Raw genomic sequence first — 16,552 nt, 5'->3', positions numbered from 1 at the left:
ACAGATCAAGAGAATAGTTTTCACATTGAAAAAGACTATCAGTATGATGGTTAATTACTGACAAAGTGATGTTCTTGCTAGTGAAGTTGGATGGGCCATCTTTGCTCGTCTTTGCTTTGATTATCTTTGCTTGTTTGTATTGGTGAAATGGAGGAACTTACCGTAGTGATGTTGTAATCAGTCACACTTGGCTCCTTGGTGGTCAAGAGATGCATGTGGCTGATTGTGTGTTCAGTTAATCTGTGAAGGTTCTTATTAAAGCAAGTTGTCAGTCCCATTGTTTGCAAGTTTGGGTTTCAGACTGTGCAAGTTGTGGTGAGAATCTTTTTCCTGTCAATGACTCAAATCAGTATACTGCACCATAGTTTTTCGTTGCTACTTTTCCACTACGTTTAAACACAAAACCATACATCAACGGTAGGGCTAGGAATCGATCCAAATTTCCTGGATCGATTCGATTCCGATCCAGAAGGTCACGATCCAATTAGATTCACAATCCGATCAGATTCAATGCTATATCGATCTTCTGTATTGGTAGGTTGTTACTTCAACCCATTTATGCCTAGAATTCTAAGACCGGCTATAAAAACCTTAATATCCCAGCCTTTGATGCCCACAAAAACATAAAATACCATGGTAGCCTACGTGAATGTGGAAGAGAGCTACAGGATGTGCTTGAGAAAATAATGCCTATAATCATATGCAAAAGATTGATCCACGAAGTTGTGAATCGATATCACACTTCAATCGATAGAACATGAATCGATATTGGATCGTGATCCGATCTTTTGAACCCAGCCCTAATAAACGGCAAGAGCAATCAGGGATGGCAACCTGGCCCCCTGGTCGACACGAGGTGTGTGTAGTGTTTTAGGTTGTCAGCAGGGGGCACCACACACTCTCATTGCAATACCTGGCCCAACCGCCTTCAGGGGTCATGCAATGAATGGCTCTCTGTCACTGTGTTATTCAGATGCAACTTACACTGTTCATTTGATAATGTTACTTCATCTTTCACTCTGAATTGTATGAAGTTATGATTATTTCGGTATTATCCCAAAACATGGACTATAATGCATCACCATAAATATTGTGTACACATACTGTTGTTCATGTTGTGCATGTTTATTTATATTTTGTTTTGTTACATTACACCTTCCACTGGTTGAGAATGTGTCAGGTCGGAGAACCCAGTCAGGTGCAGTGAAATCTGAGCAAGGAAATGTAGAGGTAGTCAGAGAGGCTCTCGCACATTCTTCCAGTGGGGCTTCTATTCATACAGCAACCACACCAGGGCCATGGGGCTTTGGATGGTCATAAGAGCAACACACCTTCGAATATGATGGGCAGGCAATCATACGTCAGGGCCCCACACATATATTGTGCAACAATGCACAATCCAACAATGGCTACGTTTACATGACGTTTTTAATTCCGAATTAATAACTCAGAATTAAATAGTTCCTTCGAGTTAACTTTGAACTTTATTTCATTCGTTTTTTAATTGTGTTTACATGACGTTTTCAAAGCGGAATTAAGCTTAATTTAGAATTAAAGTGAGTTAATTCCAAATTAAATGTCTCATGTAAACATAGCAAATGTTGTTGTGCATCGGTCGATTTACGTGCATAATCTGCCACAGGAGGATCCCCAGACAGAGAACAACGCCTCCGCCAACGTCCCCGCAGCACCGTCAGTCTGGCAGAAGCGCGGCCGGGGGCGACCGCCTAAGAACTCACCTGGCTCTCCAGCTACGACACCTGAGAAAACGACAGGGACACAGGCTACTGGAGGGGGCAGAGGCCGGGGGAGGAAGAGGGCAGCACCAGCGCAAGATAACACATCCACGGCAGCTAATGAGCCAAACAATGGGAAGATACCAAAACCAGATGAGGCCAAGAAGGCTGGACCACAGCGACAGATAGACCTACAGAGGTGAGCTGGACTGGGGTTGAATGTGTGTTGTTGATATTAGATTTAAAAAGCCAATTACAAGTATTTAGGTGTTTTAAAACAGAAAGATTTTCAAAAATCTGTTATGTATAAATGTGTGGATAAAAATAAAGACCCATGCATTTTCAAAAATATACATATACTTGTAAACAGTTTCTAATTTTGTACAATCCTCTATTTGTTGAATTGCTAATCACATACAGTAAATCTAAACATACTGTATGCCTCTTGATCCTTAAGTGATTTAATCTTCTCTTTCCTTCTCAGGTAAAGAAGAGGCCATGTGGAAGTTCTACCTGTACAGAAATTACCTGCCTTCCCACAGCCTCCAGCTCTTCTCATGCAAAATGCCCATCTGTCTCTCTGCCTGTCTCTCTCTCTCACACACACACACACACACACACACACTCTGACACTCTCAGCCATGCTGCCCATTATGAGTTTATGATGAACGTGTGTTGTTTTGTTTTTTAGTTGTCTGTTTTGGAACTTGGACAGTTTTAAACTGAGAACGCCTGCAAATGAAATGATGCAGATTTTCCACTCTGTACTGCCTTTTCTCTGTCCCAGATTGCTGTATCACTCGAGTGCATGTGTGGGCTGAGGTAAGCTTAGTATCACACCCTGTTTACATATAATATTTTGATAAACGGCCATTTTCTTCCCTCCATTTTCCAAAATATTTTCGTTCACACACCATTGGTGATTCCACACAAGTATGCCATCCTGAGGCATCATGAATACCTTTAGCCTGTGTGCAGCAGCATCAAGGGAAGGACAGAGCCATTCAAGTTTTTGTTTTTCTCTGTTTACATGTGAACATGAAACTGGAGTTCTCAAAAATCTCCACTTTTGCCGGAGTTTTTAGAAAGAATCGTTTTCAGAGGAATAATGTCAGTATGTGTAAACAAAAGGCACATACGAAGGGAAAGGTCTCCGTTTTTAAAATACCCCGGTATGTGTAAACAGGGTCTCAATGTGAGTGGCCTAAACTTCTCTAGGTTGTTGTACTTAGAGTGGGGAAGAGAAATACATCATGGACAGAATTTGTCATGTGAATGAAAATTCTTCTCCCATCAGTCTATAAATTTTCCCTTTTTTGACCACTTTTAATACTGAAACCATGGGTATCTATCAGCTCATTATATTGGAGATGATGAAATCTTAAAGGTTTTTACATTGACGAGTCAATTTTGGTTTATAAGTTTAGATAGAAACCATTTGTATTGCATCCATGGTTCCCACTTTTTCTTGCACAATTGGAATATTTAATTTGAGGATTTTTTTAAATAATGAACTATTTTGACATGTATGTTGGAAATGGTCTATTCCATTTTTGTTTTTATTGTCTTCAGTTTTAGATAACAGACATTTTTATGGCATCCATTATTTCCTTTTTGTAGATGTGCATATGCACAATTGGAATACTGTATTTCATTTCTTTATTTTTTCTGGAAGTCAGAAATTGTTTTCTCCTTTTTTGTCCCAAGTCTTAAATTTAGGTAGCAATCATTGTTATTTTTGGTTCTGATATCTTTTTTTTAGATGTCCACAATTGGAATATTTAATTTGTCGGGAGTTTTATTGACGGGAAATAAATGCTTATAGAGTTGAGAGTTGTCCTGATTTCAGTGACCTACTGAGAAACTGCTCATTTCAGTTTAATTTCACTGGCTAACTTAAGTCTCCACACCATTCAATCAAACCATTCTCCAAGCAAACTCAAGAAAGTACTTAACGGTTTGTTTTCATATTTTAATCAAAGAAACGTTACATTTTCATTTTCACAATAAATAATCATGCTCATATGACTCATTTGTTGTCTTTGTCTGTTAAGTGTAAGAAGGGCCTGTGTGTGAACAATTATAGTTATAGTTTTGGTAGTCATGGCTTTGGCATGAAAGGGTCTGACAATCTCAAGTGGTGAAGAGGTCATAGCTGTTACCTGGAGCTTCCACAGTATTTGGTGGGTTTGTTTTCAGACACCCTTCCTTCACAACATCATTCACTCCAACATTCATCTGCAATCAATTACACAAGCCCTCCCACCATGCTCCTGTTACATACTAACGTGAAGATATGTATTCACCAGAATATCTGCTTAGTAGGCCTACAAAGTATCTGACACGCATCTGGTTGTCATCATTTCCATCTTTCACAATCTACGGTGGACATCAAACAAAAATGTTTGTTCTGTAATCATGAAGGATGGGTCCGGGTTTGCCTCTTTGCTGCTTTGTCTGATGGCTTGTGATCACCTCATTTTGATCACAATTCAGGGGTGTTACATTTGAGTAGTTTTCCAGCTGCACTTGTAGATGACAAACAAATGGTTGACCATACACTGAGTTTTGGGTTGTCTGTGCCACAGGAATGTGGTATGTTTACTCTTATTGCTTCTGATATCTTGAGAGCTCAGATGGTCAGACCTGGAGCATCAGCCCCGTTGAAGGCCAATTGGCAAGAACACAGTGTGCTCAGGCTGATCTTCGATGCCAGAATAGAAGAGTCCATATGTAGCGTGCTATCCCGATATGTTTTTTTATGATTCGTCATTACTGTATGTGGGAGTGTCTTCCTGAACTACAAAAACACAAAAATAAAGGTAGGGTAGTCACTGAGTGCTGATTAAATTGGCATATTAGTTTCAAGATTTTGTACCAATATAAGAGGGCAATATTTGTTGAGGGTTTTTTTTTTTTTTTTTTTGATCCTCAAAAAAAAAATGTGTGTGTGTGTGAGAGAGAGGGGGGGATTGAGAGAGAAAACAAACTGGGACTCGATGGGGAAAAGCAAAGTTTGGCGCACTAAGTCGCACTCGCCACCAGCCAAGTCCATTGAAATGGTTATATTTCCAAAAGGAGCCTACAATGGGCTCTTCTATTTGGGTCATCTCTAGCCAACTGAACAAAGGGGGCATCAGCTCAAATGGAAGGAAAACTGGCTTGACCGGTCTACTACAACTCTCGCGTGATCTGTTGGTGTTGCAGACGCGCACGCACACCAAACAACCGGAATCAGCTGTTGCTTGAGTGTGGTGACTTTCGTAGTAAATTGTGATATTTTCCATTGAAGAACATCTCCCAGGTCAAGTATGAGCTCCATTTGATTGAAGGCTTTGTTTTGGGTGCTATGTAGTAGATTAGTTGACTGTTCTATTTTGTGGGCAATAGCCAGTTGAAATTGTCTGCAACTTACATTTTTAAACCCTCCCCTGTGTTGCATGAACTGCTCATATATGTAATAACAGAGAAGAACTTTGGTAATAAGCTGTCATTCTGCTATTATTCATGCAGAAAGTTATTGTTTCTTGCCGCTTTTGTTGCACTTGGCGTTTTCAACGATGTGCACTTGTGCCCTTGTGTTTGAATCCCTGATCCCTGTCTAGAATGTTTTTGCCCTGGAGTCCGTAGCCTTTTTTAATTCATGTATCCAGAGTGACTATTTATTTTGCTCGTTGCCACTAGGTTTGTGCAGAGTACAAGGGTAGAGGCGTACCTTCCCAGTTTATTTACAAATTGTAATGAACATCCGGGTTGGCATCCTTGTTGGCGACGAGTTCTCTTTCCTTTGGCTTAACACGTAAGCTCAGGGACTGTTCTCATCATCTTGCCATTGCGTTGAATTTGGCACTTTTTACACAGCCTTACAGACATAGTATGTGGGCAGGGTGATGTTATCACACTGTGCATAAAATCTGCCTAATTGTTTTCCCCCTGATGGAAGCTTTTTTGCAACATGTCTGAAGACATAGTGCGATAACAGACACCCACTCTGTTCTGAAATGCTTGTGTCTGTTTGAAAAGAAATGGCAGAGGAAGAGGGTGGATTTGACCCATGTGAATGCATCTGCTCTCATGATCATGCCATGAGGAGACTGATTGCCTTGGTGAGTTTTTTTAGATGCTAAAAAGGGCTTGATTCACTTCACATTATCTGTTGTACCTGGACCTCCCTTAAAGGACCAGTGTGTAATTGTAGTAGTGTATTTCCAACTTGTCATTCACAACTTACTATTTTCAGAGTATTAAATAATATTAATGCTCTGTTCAGAATTGTTTTTTCAGCCGAATCTGTATGAAAAGTGTAAATTTCCCAGCCACAATGCATACTTCAAAATAATGATGGTTTAACATATTTGAAAAAGTTTAGAGTTGTGAGTGGACAGTCATGCCTTCTGGAAATAGACTATAAGCTATTACACTCTGAACCTTTCCATTCCTTTGACTAGTTATGTTATAATTAATACATACTTCCATCAACTTATTTCCATTTATCTCTACGCAACCTCCATACTGTCCATGCATTACACATAACGAGCATTTAGTTGTTAGATATGAATAAAACGTGATACTTGATGATGCATTACAAATTTTTACTTTAATATATGTCATGACATGTTTCCTGGTGCAATGAAGATGCTTGGTTATTTGCAATGTTTTGCAGCTGCGGCAGTCCCAGTCCTATTGTACAGACACAGAATGTCTACAGGAGAGTATGTCCTTTAACACTACCGAAGGGTAGTTGCACATCGAAGTAAAACTTTTCACATAGACTGCCATACTTGGATATATACAAAATATGCACATAGAAGTAAAACTTTTCACATAGACTGCCATACTTTGATATATACAAAATATTCTACATTATATGACTGTTTTAACATAGCATTGGCACTCCAGGCCTAGTCAGTAATTATATCCATGTTCATATGCTATTTGTGCTGTTGTTTTCTGTGTTCAAGAGTTGGTTAATTATTGTAATCTCTGTGAATTTCATTTTCTTGTTATTAGTTCCTGGTCCTGGCACTTCTGCTGAAGATTTCACTGTGCCAATGATCCTGATGGGATGGATTGCATTGGCAGTGATCCTCTTCCTGTTACGTCCTCAGAGTGTGAGGGGTGGGCCTGCCGCCAATTGTGGCCCTCACAATGTATGTCACAAAGTTACACAACAATACGTATAACCGGCCATCCGGGTACTTTGTTCGTACCTGCTATTTTACCTGGACTCAAATAAGAATACCATGTTTTTTTCTGTATTGCTTCTCCCTCCCTGTAGACGGACAGCAGGGGGCCACCTGCACCTCCAGTAGATTAACCAGTGCTATGGTTACAGGAGTTCTACCACTGGCCAAGGACCTGTGCTGTGACCTGTGACTTCAAGCCGCTGTCAACTGACTTGTTCTAATGGTTAGCTTTATGGCCTTAAATCATACTTAGCTACTGTAGCTTTAAGACTTTCTTATTCAGCACTGCAAACGACCATAGATTCTAGATCATTTCAACTTCTACTGAGAAATTTAGAGAAACACAGGAACTGAACAAGTTATACAGATAAATCTTTACATTCCTTTTTTGATATTAATACACAACTTACAGGTTTTGTTACATGATGCCTTTCAGGTCATGCAGGGATGATTATGTTTTTGTTTTGTTTTTTACTTTGGGTTCTTCTTACCCATCTAATCAACTTGATATTTGCACATGTTTGTTATGAGTCATTGATATAATAATGTCTTTTTCTCTGCAAAATAATGCTGTGAGTTACCAAAAAACATGAACCCACTAAATAAGGTGTGTGTGTGTGTGTGTGTGTGTGTGTGTGTGTGTGTGTGTGTGTGTGTGTGTGTGTGTGTGTGTGTGTGTGTGTGTGTGTGTGTGTGTGTGTGTGTGTGTGTGTGTGTGTGGCCAAAGTACAGAATCATTTAGCTTATTTTAAACAACTGGATTCAATGCAATCTGGATGAATTGGTTACATTTGTAGACAATCTTGTCCAAACATGACTTACCATCCAGGTGCTATGCTCATGCTCAGAAAACTGTCACAAGTGAAATGTAAATGTCACATGGTCAGGTCAAAATGTACTGCTTAAGCTAGATGCTCAGACAACCGAATGTTTCAATCGAGCGCGAAAGAAGTCTGCTCTTTTAATACTGTTTGGGCCTTAGAGAGGCGAGTTATTTCATGTTAGAAATTCATGTCACAGTGGCATCCTAGATGGCTGTGGTGTTCCATCATATGTAACCATTAATCAAATCACTGTAGTGTAGGATCTACAAATCAGGTCGGCGTATTGTTGCAATTAAATCTGTGCTATGTAGACAACATATTGTATTCATATCACAGGAAGGGCTTCCACTGTGCACTTTTCCTTATCTTGAATAAATTCCTCAAAATATTAAAATGTCCTTGTCTTTTGTTCCCCCTTTGAAGCCTTTAAAAAGATGTTTTAAACCCAGAGGAAGAGAACTATGAGACACATGAACTATGGAATACCCGCCCCCCTAGGTTTTTATGCCAGTCTGACGTGCTTGCTATGGATTGGTCTATGGGGCATGATTTGTAAGGGTGTGTTGGGGAGGAAGTTCTATGAACACAGCCGCCAGAATATGTGGTCAAAATAAAAGTGCACTTCAACTCTATTTTTAACCTGGATTTCTTGAAAGAAATAACAAATATGACTGTACATCTATGGCACAATAATGTCAGTTTTAGTTCCTCTTTTCAAGCATATTATAATTAAAAAAAATCAAGAAGTTTCAGATGCAGATATACACATTAACACATACTAAGGAAAATATATTTGCATTGGCTAATTGACGACTGGGTATGATTAAGTGCTATAGCCCAATTGTTTGTTTGATTGACCGATTGATTTAAGCAGGGGTGGAAAGAAACCAATGACATTTACTCAAGTTTTGAAATTGAGTTGCTTTATGAGTACTTTGTATTTTTTTTAGTACTCACTAAGGTGGTACCATACACATTTCCATTACATCAGGCTTTAACATCCTCAGTGCATCTGTACATGCAAAATAATCACACTTTGAATTTTAAAACACATAATTAATTTCATTTGGGCACAAGGACACACCTGCCGCACTATACATTTTCAGAGTCAGTTCAAACATGCACCTCTTTGCCACTTCAGGAAATGCTGTGAGTGAGACACATGAGGTTTCGATCGACACTCAAAAACTACTCCATTTATTTAGGCCTACCAGGGCAACACATTACAATAAAGGTAACATGTTTTGTTGTGTCCAGTGTTTATTTGTGTTTGTTTATGGAATGTTAATGCATGTGAAATGCGAAACTATCAAACCAAATGTATGCACCAACGTAAAACTGCTAGGCTAGACAGTAGGCCTACACTGCATTCATGAAACATTTGATGTTACACCAAAGTCAATGCATTGACCAGAGGATAGGAAAAAGTTACAGGCCTAGGCCTATAGAGAGAAAGAGTATGCTGGTCTCAATGGCTTTTGTCATTTCAGACGTTGTGATGCACTCACAGGTTGCATTGTAACACTGATAAAAGATAAAATGGTATGCAAAATAATAAAACAATTAGTCAGGAATTAAAGATTATGCAGGATTGCACACAGCATTTCCATTATTGTTTCACTTGTCCCACCAGATGGTGACGGGTAGCCTACCAAGGAAGAGCTGGAGGTCATGGAGGATGATATTCAAGAAAAAGAAACCTTGAATTCTCGAGAGGAAAGCTTATGAAAAGTAGCCCAAGTATTATTATTATTTTATTTTTTTTACATTTTAAGTGAAGTACTTTTAGTTGAGAACATTTTTAGATGGCTACCTTTGAACCTTTGGTTTATATATGGTAGGGCTTTTGTTTTGACATGTTGTTGGCTAAAGCCCAACCATATCCTGTTTGAACGGGCTTGTTTTCACTGGGTTCACGCAGAGCCGTAGATAAATAACTTCTTCCCATTCAAGCAGCCAGCGTGAACCCAGGGCCATCATAAGTACTTGGACAAGGTAAGTGATTATTTGCATTTCAAACTTTGGTTGAAATGCAGATAGCCGATTCAGTGACACAATTCTAACATATGAGGCGCGAGCAGCACAGTCCTAAAATGAAACTTGTAATGTGTGCTGTAGCAAGTTTGGCCCCTTTACTATTTTTTGATTTGTCTGGTTCCTGCTTAACTGCAGGCTTGTCTATCAGGTGTAAACAGGTTACATCCCCAGAGGCGACTCCGCGTTTGTTGCGGCCTCAAACGAAATTCAAAGAAAATTCAAAGAAATTGATTATTTGAAATAGAATCGCCACTAATGTGGTGTGTGTTAGCTAAATTCACCATCTAGGACAGGGGTGTCAAACTGACCGAGGGCCAAAATCAAATTCATTCAATGATGTCGCTGGCCAAACTTAACATTTTTTTTTTTTTTAAGTGGACTGAAATTGTGTATGCTACACACTCTTAATACCCCGCTTTGAATTTCACAAACGGATTCCCATCATGTTTCAACCTCTGCTCATTCTGTTGCCTGTGTGAGCTGCTTTTGGCATGGGCCCACTCATAATCCAGTGACACCAGATTTGGCCCACGGGCCCGAGTTTGACATGCCTGATCTAGGGGTTTTGGGGCCCTACCCTGGTGACTAGGTGACTTAACATTTAACAAAATTGCACTGCCACTCACACAATTTTAGGGCACATTGCCTCCCAGTGATCTCTGTGAATTTATTTATTCAACTATTTGGATTCTCAGATGTTTGAAATAAAGAAGATATGCTGTATTGGAGCTGGGTATGTCGGTGGGCCCACTTGCAGTGTTATCGCTCAAATGTGCCCGAAAATCCGTGTTACTGTCGTCGACGTCAATGAATCCCGAATACATGCCTGGAACTCAGACACCCTGCCTATTTACGAGGTGAGACAACATGAAGCGCTATCCGAGACAGATGTTTCATATGACATATTTATGTTCTTAAATGTACTAATGATGTGTCATTGTTTGTGTTATTACAGCCAGGTCTCAGTGATGTGGTGTTTTCCTGTAGAGGAAAAAACTTATTTTTCTCCACGGACATTGATGCTGCTATCAGAGAAGCAGACCTGGTGTTTATCTCCGTAAGTTCCCTTTCACATTCACTATTTGCTGAAGAAAAAAAGCGTGATCTACATCATAACCAGGGCCGAATTAAGATGGCCTGGGGCCCCCTAGACTACAGGTTGCTGTGGGCCCCCCAAGAAGGCAAATTGACAAGTGTCATATTACTATAGCTAGGAATCAATGATAAAATATCTACTAGCTGTGTGCTCAACACAACAGATGAATTTTACAACATTGCATCTCGTCACAATTCTGCAATTTTTGACTTTTGGCCAATCAGGAGTCCCCTGGTAGATGAGGGCTTATTGGGTGCAGCTATCTAGCCTGTGCATTAATCCGGCCCTGGTTGTAACAGTGTTATGATATTCGGTGGGATATGGAGTGGCACTCCGACTTACAGGCTCTGTATGAAAGGGTTAAAGTCCACATAAAACAACAGGAAATTATGTGGTTGAAATATTCCAGAACATTCTGTATTGATGAATTTGGTGATTTTGTAGGTTGAAGTATTTTGTTTGTTTCCCCAAAATCAATGGCCCTTATGTTGACCTGTTACTGGTGCCTTTACATCAGGTGAATACCCCTACTAAGACGTATGGCATGGGAAAGGGCCGTGCTGCTGACCTGAAGTATATTGAGGCTTGTGCTCGCCGTATTGTGGAAGTCTCGAATGGTTACAAGATTGTAACAGAAAAAAGCACAGTGCCTGTCCGTGCAGCTGAGAGCATTCGAAGGATATTTGATGCCAACACCAAACCTAGCCTCAACCTGCAGGTGTGTGTACTGATGTGAGTTTTGGTCTGTGTTAGTTTTTACACAGTTGCACTTGAAGAAGGACTGAGGTCCGAAACGTTGTGCCATTAAAACATCTGGGAGCATTAACAGTGTTGCGGACATTCATCATTCACTTCAGTTTATCACATGTGGATGTGTAGGTGCTGTCCAATCCGGAGTTCCTTGCCGAAGGTACAGCAGTACGGGACCTGAAACAGCCAGACCGTGTGCTGATTGGTGGAGATGAAAATCCAGAGGGCCAAAGGGCCATCCGTGCATTGTGTGCCGTTTATGAGAACTGGGTTCCTGCAGCACGAATCATTACCACAAACACCTGGTCATCTGAACTCTCCAAATTGGTGAGAACCCAGAAATTGAATGTGACCTGGTCGGAATATGTCTGACCCTGGTGTTCCATTTCATTGTGCTAGTCACTGTTATACAGTATGCGTTACCACATAATGTTCTTTCATGTCATTAGGCTGCAAATGCATTCTTGGCACAGCGCATCAGTAGCATAAACTCCATCTCTGCACTTTGTGAGGCAACTGGAGCTGATGTTGAAGAGGTGGCAAGGGCCATTGGAATGGACCAGCGCATAGGAAGCAAGTTTCTGAAGGCTAGTGTTGGTGAGTAGCAGAGAATTGTAACACATTGTTGCATTACTATGACAGTTCTGTCTAGTCTGCGAATGTAAGAAATTATGGGGTTACTCAAAATGTAGGGGATTTGGTAAAGGCGAATGCAGTAATTTTTGCAGATTTGGGGGGTGGAGTGTTCATCCAAGGGGGGTTCCATCCAAGAGAGCAAGGGGCTCCCATATGCACCAGTGCATATAGTCTGTCTTGAGGTGTAGTGATCAAAATTATCTGCACATGTAATAGTCATTTGTAGTTTGTAAATCTGGTTTCCTGTTGTGGCTGTTTGTTTCAGGGTTCGGAGGGAGCTGTTTCAAGAAAGATGTACTTAACCTGGTTTACCTATGTGAGGCTTTGAACCTTCCAGAGGTTGCGTCCTATTGGCAACAGGTACAAAAGCAAAACATGTGCATTATGTACAGTAGATGCACATTGTTTGTCTGCTTACATTTTGTGACTGTCATTGAAGATTATTTAATGGTGCTGGTGGAATTGGTTAATAATGCATTTTGAGTGACAATCCACTCAATACACTGAATTCATGTCAGCATAAATATAGATCAGTGGTGACTGCAATTCTTGGATGTGTTGTTATCCTGTTTGACGTAGACTTACCTTCCAATATGACAACGGCTGGGCATGCATGTTTATGTCGGGTATGTAGAGGCATAAGGTTATATACTTAAGGTTTACATTTTCAAGGTACTTTGGGGGAAAAATCATATCCGTTTTAACTGAAATACTGAACACATGCAGGAAGAAGAATGCACTGTCTTTGGAACACATTGCTGCCATTGACCGTTTTTAACATGCAAGTATTTCCTCCCTGAACTATACAGGTCATTGATATGAATGAATACCAGAGGAGAAGATTTGCCAGCAGAATCATTGACTGTCTGTTTAACACAGTCACAGGCAAAAAGATTGCCCTGCTTGGCTTTTCCTTCAAAAAGGACACAGGAGACACAAGGTACTTGCAGACACACTGCTATCAAACCGATTTGACATGCCAGCAAAGACCTTCACATATCACCCAATTAGTTTAGTCTTTGAACTCTATGTACACACACCCACAAGTGCATCTAACTGCTTAGTCATGTTGTAATGGCAACTTCTCCAACCAACGATCGAACTATTCAGTAGTTCTGAGCTTGCGGTATAAGACTTCTAGAATGTTTATCATTAAATAACAGCGCCTTGTTATGTTTCAGAAAAAGATTGAACATCTGTGGCAGAAATGTTATGTTTGTTTATTAAATGTTGGGCTGTAAGAACTGTAGAATTTAATCAAATTCTGTTCTGGGAGCAGCACGGTTGCTTGAGAGGCATTGTAAACAAAACTGTTCAAGTGTTTTAAAAGCCAGGTTGAAATTTAAGGTATTACTTGTCATGAATACATTCATAATTTATGTTTTTGGGAGACGCATCAACACATTGACCTCATGCTCTCATTTAGTCAAGAATGTGACTTCAAATGATTGGCTGCAAATCTATCAACAGGGAGTCCTCAAGTATCCACATTTCCAAATATCTCATGGAGGAAGGTGCAAAGTTGCACATTTACGACCCTAAAGTGCTCAAGGAGCAGATTTTTCGGGATCTTTCAGGGGATTACCCAGAAAATGGTATGTGGTATGTATGAGTGTGACAGGGTTTACATTTATTAATTTTTTGTCAGACATGGATCAAGTTAACTTTTTTTTTTTTTTTTTAAACCAGTTGCTGAACTTGTGACTGTGACCGAAGATCCATATGAGGCCTGTGAAGGAGCACATGCGCTAGTCATCTGCACAGAGTGGGACATGTTCACGGTAGTAGACTGTGCTGGTGTTTTATTTTTGTTACAGAGCAGATGTTTTGTGTGCAGACATATGAGTGGTTGATTGTGTTTTTGTCAGGGACTGGACTACCAGAAGATATACGGGCGCATGCTGAAGCCAGCATTCATATTTGATGGACGGAGAGTGTTGGACCACTTACACCCAGAGCTCCAGAACCTCGGTTTTCAGGTACATGTCCTCTCACATCATCATACTGGCATAAATGGGAAGAGATTAGTTAATGTAAATCCATAGTTTGCTAGCAGCTTTGCTATATACTGGACTGCTTGTCCAGTTTTCAAAAACTACTTGTCCAGTTCCATGAATAGCCCTGCGTTTTTTGAAGCCTATGCCAGTCTGAACACAGGCTTACTGTGTGTGTGCACCAAAAATGACCAAAGCAACCGACGAAAGTCATTATGTCTGTATGGAGGATCGGCAAACTGCCCCCAAAGTGAATTTGGGAACTGTAGGACCTGAGCAAATAGCAGCAAAAAAGTCAGCTATGAGCTATGGCGCTCCTTGGTGAAAATCAATTGGAATGTTTCTCTTCGAATGTCCCAGGCTGGCAAACCAGAGCTGTTCTGTGATTAGCTAATCACACATGTCATTGTCACGTCTGCGAGAGGATAAAGCAAATTCTTGGCAAAACTGCAACGACCTTGGCTACTCTGCAGCTTAGGTCACTTCTGGTGGTCTGTAGCAAAATTGTGAACACCAATGAAAAAATACCACAATTTGTTTTGTAAACAAAGCTCTATGCATTTACCCTTTGATCATCAAATAACTTCCCCAAAGGTAATCAACATTACACAGATTAGTCTCACTTAAATATTGGCTTGCAGTAATGTTCTTTGGAAGTGGTGGCTGTTAATGGAATTAAAGGGAGCCTTTTTTGGTCTGTACTGCTCTTAACACACTCAAAACATGAGGTGAAAAAAACATTTTGTTGTATGTCACTGACACTGTCAGTATACTGATCTGAGTGATCTTTTCTCTCTCTGCCGTTGCCATGTCTGGATATTTATGCCGATCAATTATGTAGTTCATGTGTCCTATGTGACCACCAATAACTGCAATGTTGGAAAACCTTACTGAACAAGACCAGTGCGGTTTCAAAAGATGAATGCCACTGACAGCCTAGAGCTATAGATGAGAATAGAACATCAGTCTTACCCATCACCCTCCCAAAGCTGTTCTGAATCCAGCCCAACCACTGTCTTATTCTATTGTGTGCATTGTTAGGGAAACCTGTAGAACCAGACTACCAAACCCATCCCTTACACTCCTTTCAAGCATTCTACTAACAAGAGTTATGTCAGTGTCTTGTATCTGAGACACACGCCAAATGCCAATCCTCAGGTGATTTATCTGATGAACACCTGAATCTTTTAAGGTGGATAGGTGTAACTAGGGTGTGCCATTGCTTCAACCCCGAATATAGCAAGCTGAGTACTGCACACAAGGACTATAGCTTGAATGAAGGTGGCTTTAACATGTTGTGTGGTGTAATGATCTGCCTAATGCTCTGTGCCAAACACTTGTATATCAATCCTGACATGTATGTTTCTGTTTCTGTTAATAGATCGAGACTATTGGGAAAAAGGTAACTCCAGCCTACATTCCCTTCACTCCCCCTGCTGGAATAGTTCGGAACCCACTTGAACCACCAAAAAAGAAAGCCAAAAGTTCTTTTCAGTAATCCAAATACAAATCACATTTCTCTGCTATAGTTATCTCTGTATAATTCATACATGGTTCTGCTTGGGAATCCCTTGTTTTATCAAAGTACCCTGTTCTGTCTAATGCCTAAGTTGTATAATTATTGTAGTGATTTTCTACCTTTTTGGAAAACATGGATGTATCATTTCTTGGGACTAGATGTCTGTTTCACTTTTCTAAAAAAAAAAAATCTTTTAATATATTTTGAATTGTAAAAAGTGAAAGGCTGTAATATGGGACCAATCAAATAAAACCTCATTTTAACATTTTAATCTCGTTGGTGTCACATGTCTTTATTTTTAATTTACAAAGTTCTTACAGAAAACATCCTATACTCAATATGAGATTCTAAATTAAACTTCTGTAGAACATTGAACTGTGCGTCTGCAGCTCTGACCAAACAAGCCTTTTCCCTGGCCTGCTTCACCCTTTTGGTCCTCTCCCCTTAGTTACTTAGTATATGTACAGTGCCCAGAGTAATGAGTACACTTCTTCTGAAAACTAACATTTGGAACGCAAGTTATTTCCAAAATGTTTATAGACTAAGTTTAATACAACACATGTTGAACTTACAACAGAAAAGCAAGGTTAATAATGTAACTTAAATGGCATATTTTTCCATTTTTGTGAAATTACAGCGGGGCAAAAATGAGTACACCCCAGACTGATGCCCAATTTGTCTCTTCCACTTTCAACATGGATGTTCAAATGACTCCAGAACATATGCCCCATTGAATCACATTCCCACTTGTGTTTAGGATTGTTATGGTGGAAA

At 40.0% G+C, this 16,552-nt stretch overlaps 3 protein-coding genes across 5 annotated transcripts in view; all 3 read left to right on the top strand.

Moving 5' to 3' along the window:
- pds5a (PDS5 cohesin associated factor A) overlaps nucleotides 1–3,764 on the top strand; it is a 31,888-nt gene extending 28,124 nt beyond the window's left edge. Inside the window, exons 32-33 of the mRNA XM_063218289.1 lie at nucleotides 1,643–1,935; nucleotides 2,221–3,764. Coding sequence (XP_063074359.1) covers nucleotides 1,643–1,935; nucleotides 2,221–2,224 — 297 coding nt within the window. The 3' untranslated portion in view covers nucleotides 2,225–3,764. The remainder of the gene's footprint in view (nucleotides 1–1,642; nucleotides 1,936–2,220) is intronic.
- Nucleotides 3,765–4,949: 1,185 nt separating this feature from the next.
- Nucleotides 4,950–8,134, top strand: smim14 (small integral membrane protein 14). 3 transcript variants are annotated; one of them, XM_063220114.1, is made up of 5 exons: nucleotides 4,950–5,040; nucleotides 5,760–5,842; nucleotides 6,400–6,448; nucleotides 6,747–6,886; nucleotides 7,015–8,134. In XM_063220114.1, the coding sequence occupies exons 2-5, from the start codon at nucleotides 5,762–5,764 to the stop codon at nucleotides 7,051–7,053; spliced, it is 309 nt and encodes a 102-aa protein (XP_063076184.1). In that variant the 5' UTR covers nucleotides 4,950–5,040; nucleotides 5,760–5,761; the 3' UTR covers nucleotides 7,054–8,134. The 3 variants fall into 3 exon arrangements, with proteins under 3 accessions (XP_063076184.1, XP_063076185.1, XP_063076186.1); XM_063220115.1 differs by having other exon boundaries at nucleotides 4,950–5,045; XM_063220116.1 differs by lacking the exon at nucleotides 4,950–5,040 and adding an exon at nucleotides 5,052–5,535.
- Nucleotides 8,135–9,640: 1,506 nt separating this feature from the next.
- On the top strand, nucleotides 9,641–16,049 carry ugdh (UDP-glucose 6-dehydrogenase). Its single transcript, XM_063218284.1, has 12 exons — nucleotides 9,641–9,741; nucleotides 10,479–10,640; nucleotides 10,739–10,840; nucleotides 11,397–11,597; nucleotides 11,759–11,956; nucleotides 12,079–12,226; nucleotides 12,531–12,625; nucleotides 13,075–13,205; nucleotides 13,736–13,860; nucleotides 13,955–14,046; nucleotides 14,134–14,244; nucleotides 15,641–16,049. The coding sequence occupies exons 2-12, from the start codon at nucleotides 10,479–10,481 to the stop codon at nucleotides 15,755–15,757; spliced, it is 1,482 nt and encodes a 493-aa protein (XP_063074354.1). The 5' UTR covers nucleotides 9,641–9,741; the 3' UTR covers nucleotides 15,758–16,049.
- Nucleotides 16,050–16,552: the final 503 nt, after the last annotated feature.

Source organism: Engraulis encrasicolus, chromosome 16 (genome assembly GCF_034702125.1).
Source record: "Engraulis encrasicolus isolate BLACKSEA-1 chromosome 16, IST_EnEncr_1.0, whole genome shotgun sequence".
Lineage (NCBI taxonomy): Eukaryota > Metazoa > Chordata > Actinopteri > Clupeiformes > Engraulidae > Engraulis > Engraulis encrasicolus.
The sequence above is the reverse complement of the archived record's forward strand: the minus strand, read 5'-3'. Positions and strand labels throughout refer to the sequence as shown.

Bases quoted from the DNA above. Each gene is read 5' to 3' on its own strand.
- ugdh (XM_063218284.1), top strand. From the start codon at position 10,479: ATGTTTGAAATAAAGAAGATATGCTGTATTGGAGCTGGGTATGTCGGT. The intron at 11,598-11,758 runs GTGTGTGTACTG...GTGGATGTGTAG, and splicing joins AACCTAGCCTCAACCTGCAG to GTGCTGTCCAATCCGGAGTT. The intron at 14,245-15,640 runs GTACATGTCCTC...TTCTGTTAATAG, and splicing joins TCCAGAACCTCGGTTTTCAG to ATCGAGACTATTGGGAAAAA.
- smim14 (XM_063220114.1), top strand. From the start codon at position 5,762: ATGGCAGAGGAAGAGGGTGGATTTGACCCATGTGAATGCATCTGCTCT. The intron at 5,843-6,399 runs GTGAGTTTTTTT...AATGTTTTGCAG, and splicing joins TGAGGAGACTGATTGCCTTG to CTGCGGCAGTCCCAGTCCTA. The intron at 6,449-6,746 runs GTATGTCCTTTA...TCTTGTTATTAG, and splicing joins CACAGAATGTCTACAGGAGA to TTCCTGGTCCTGGCACTTCT.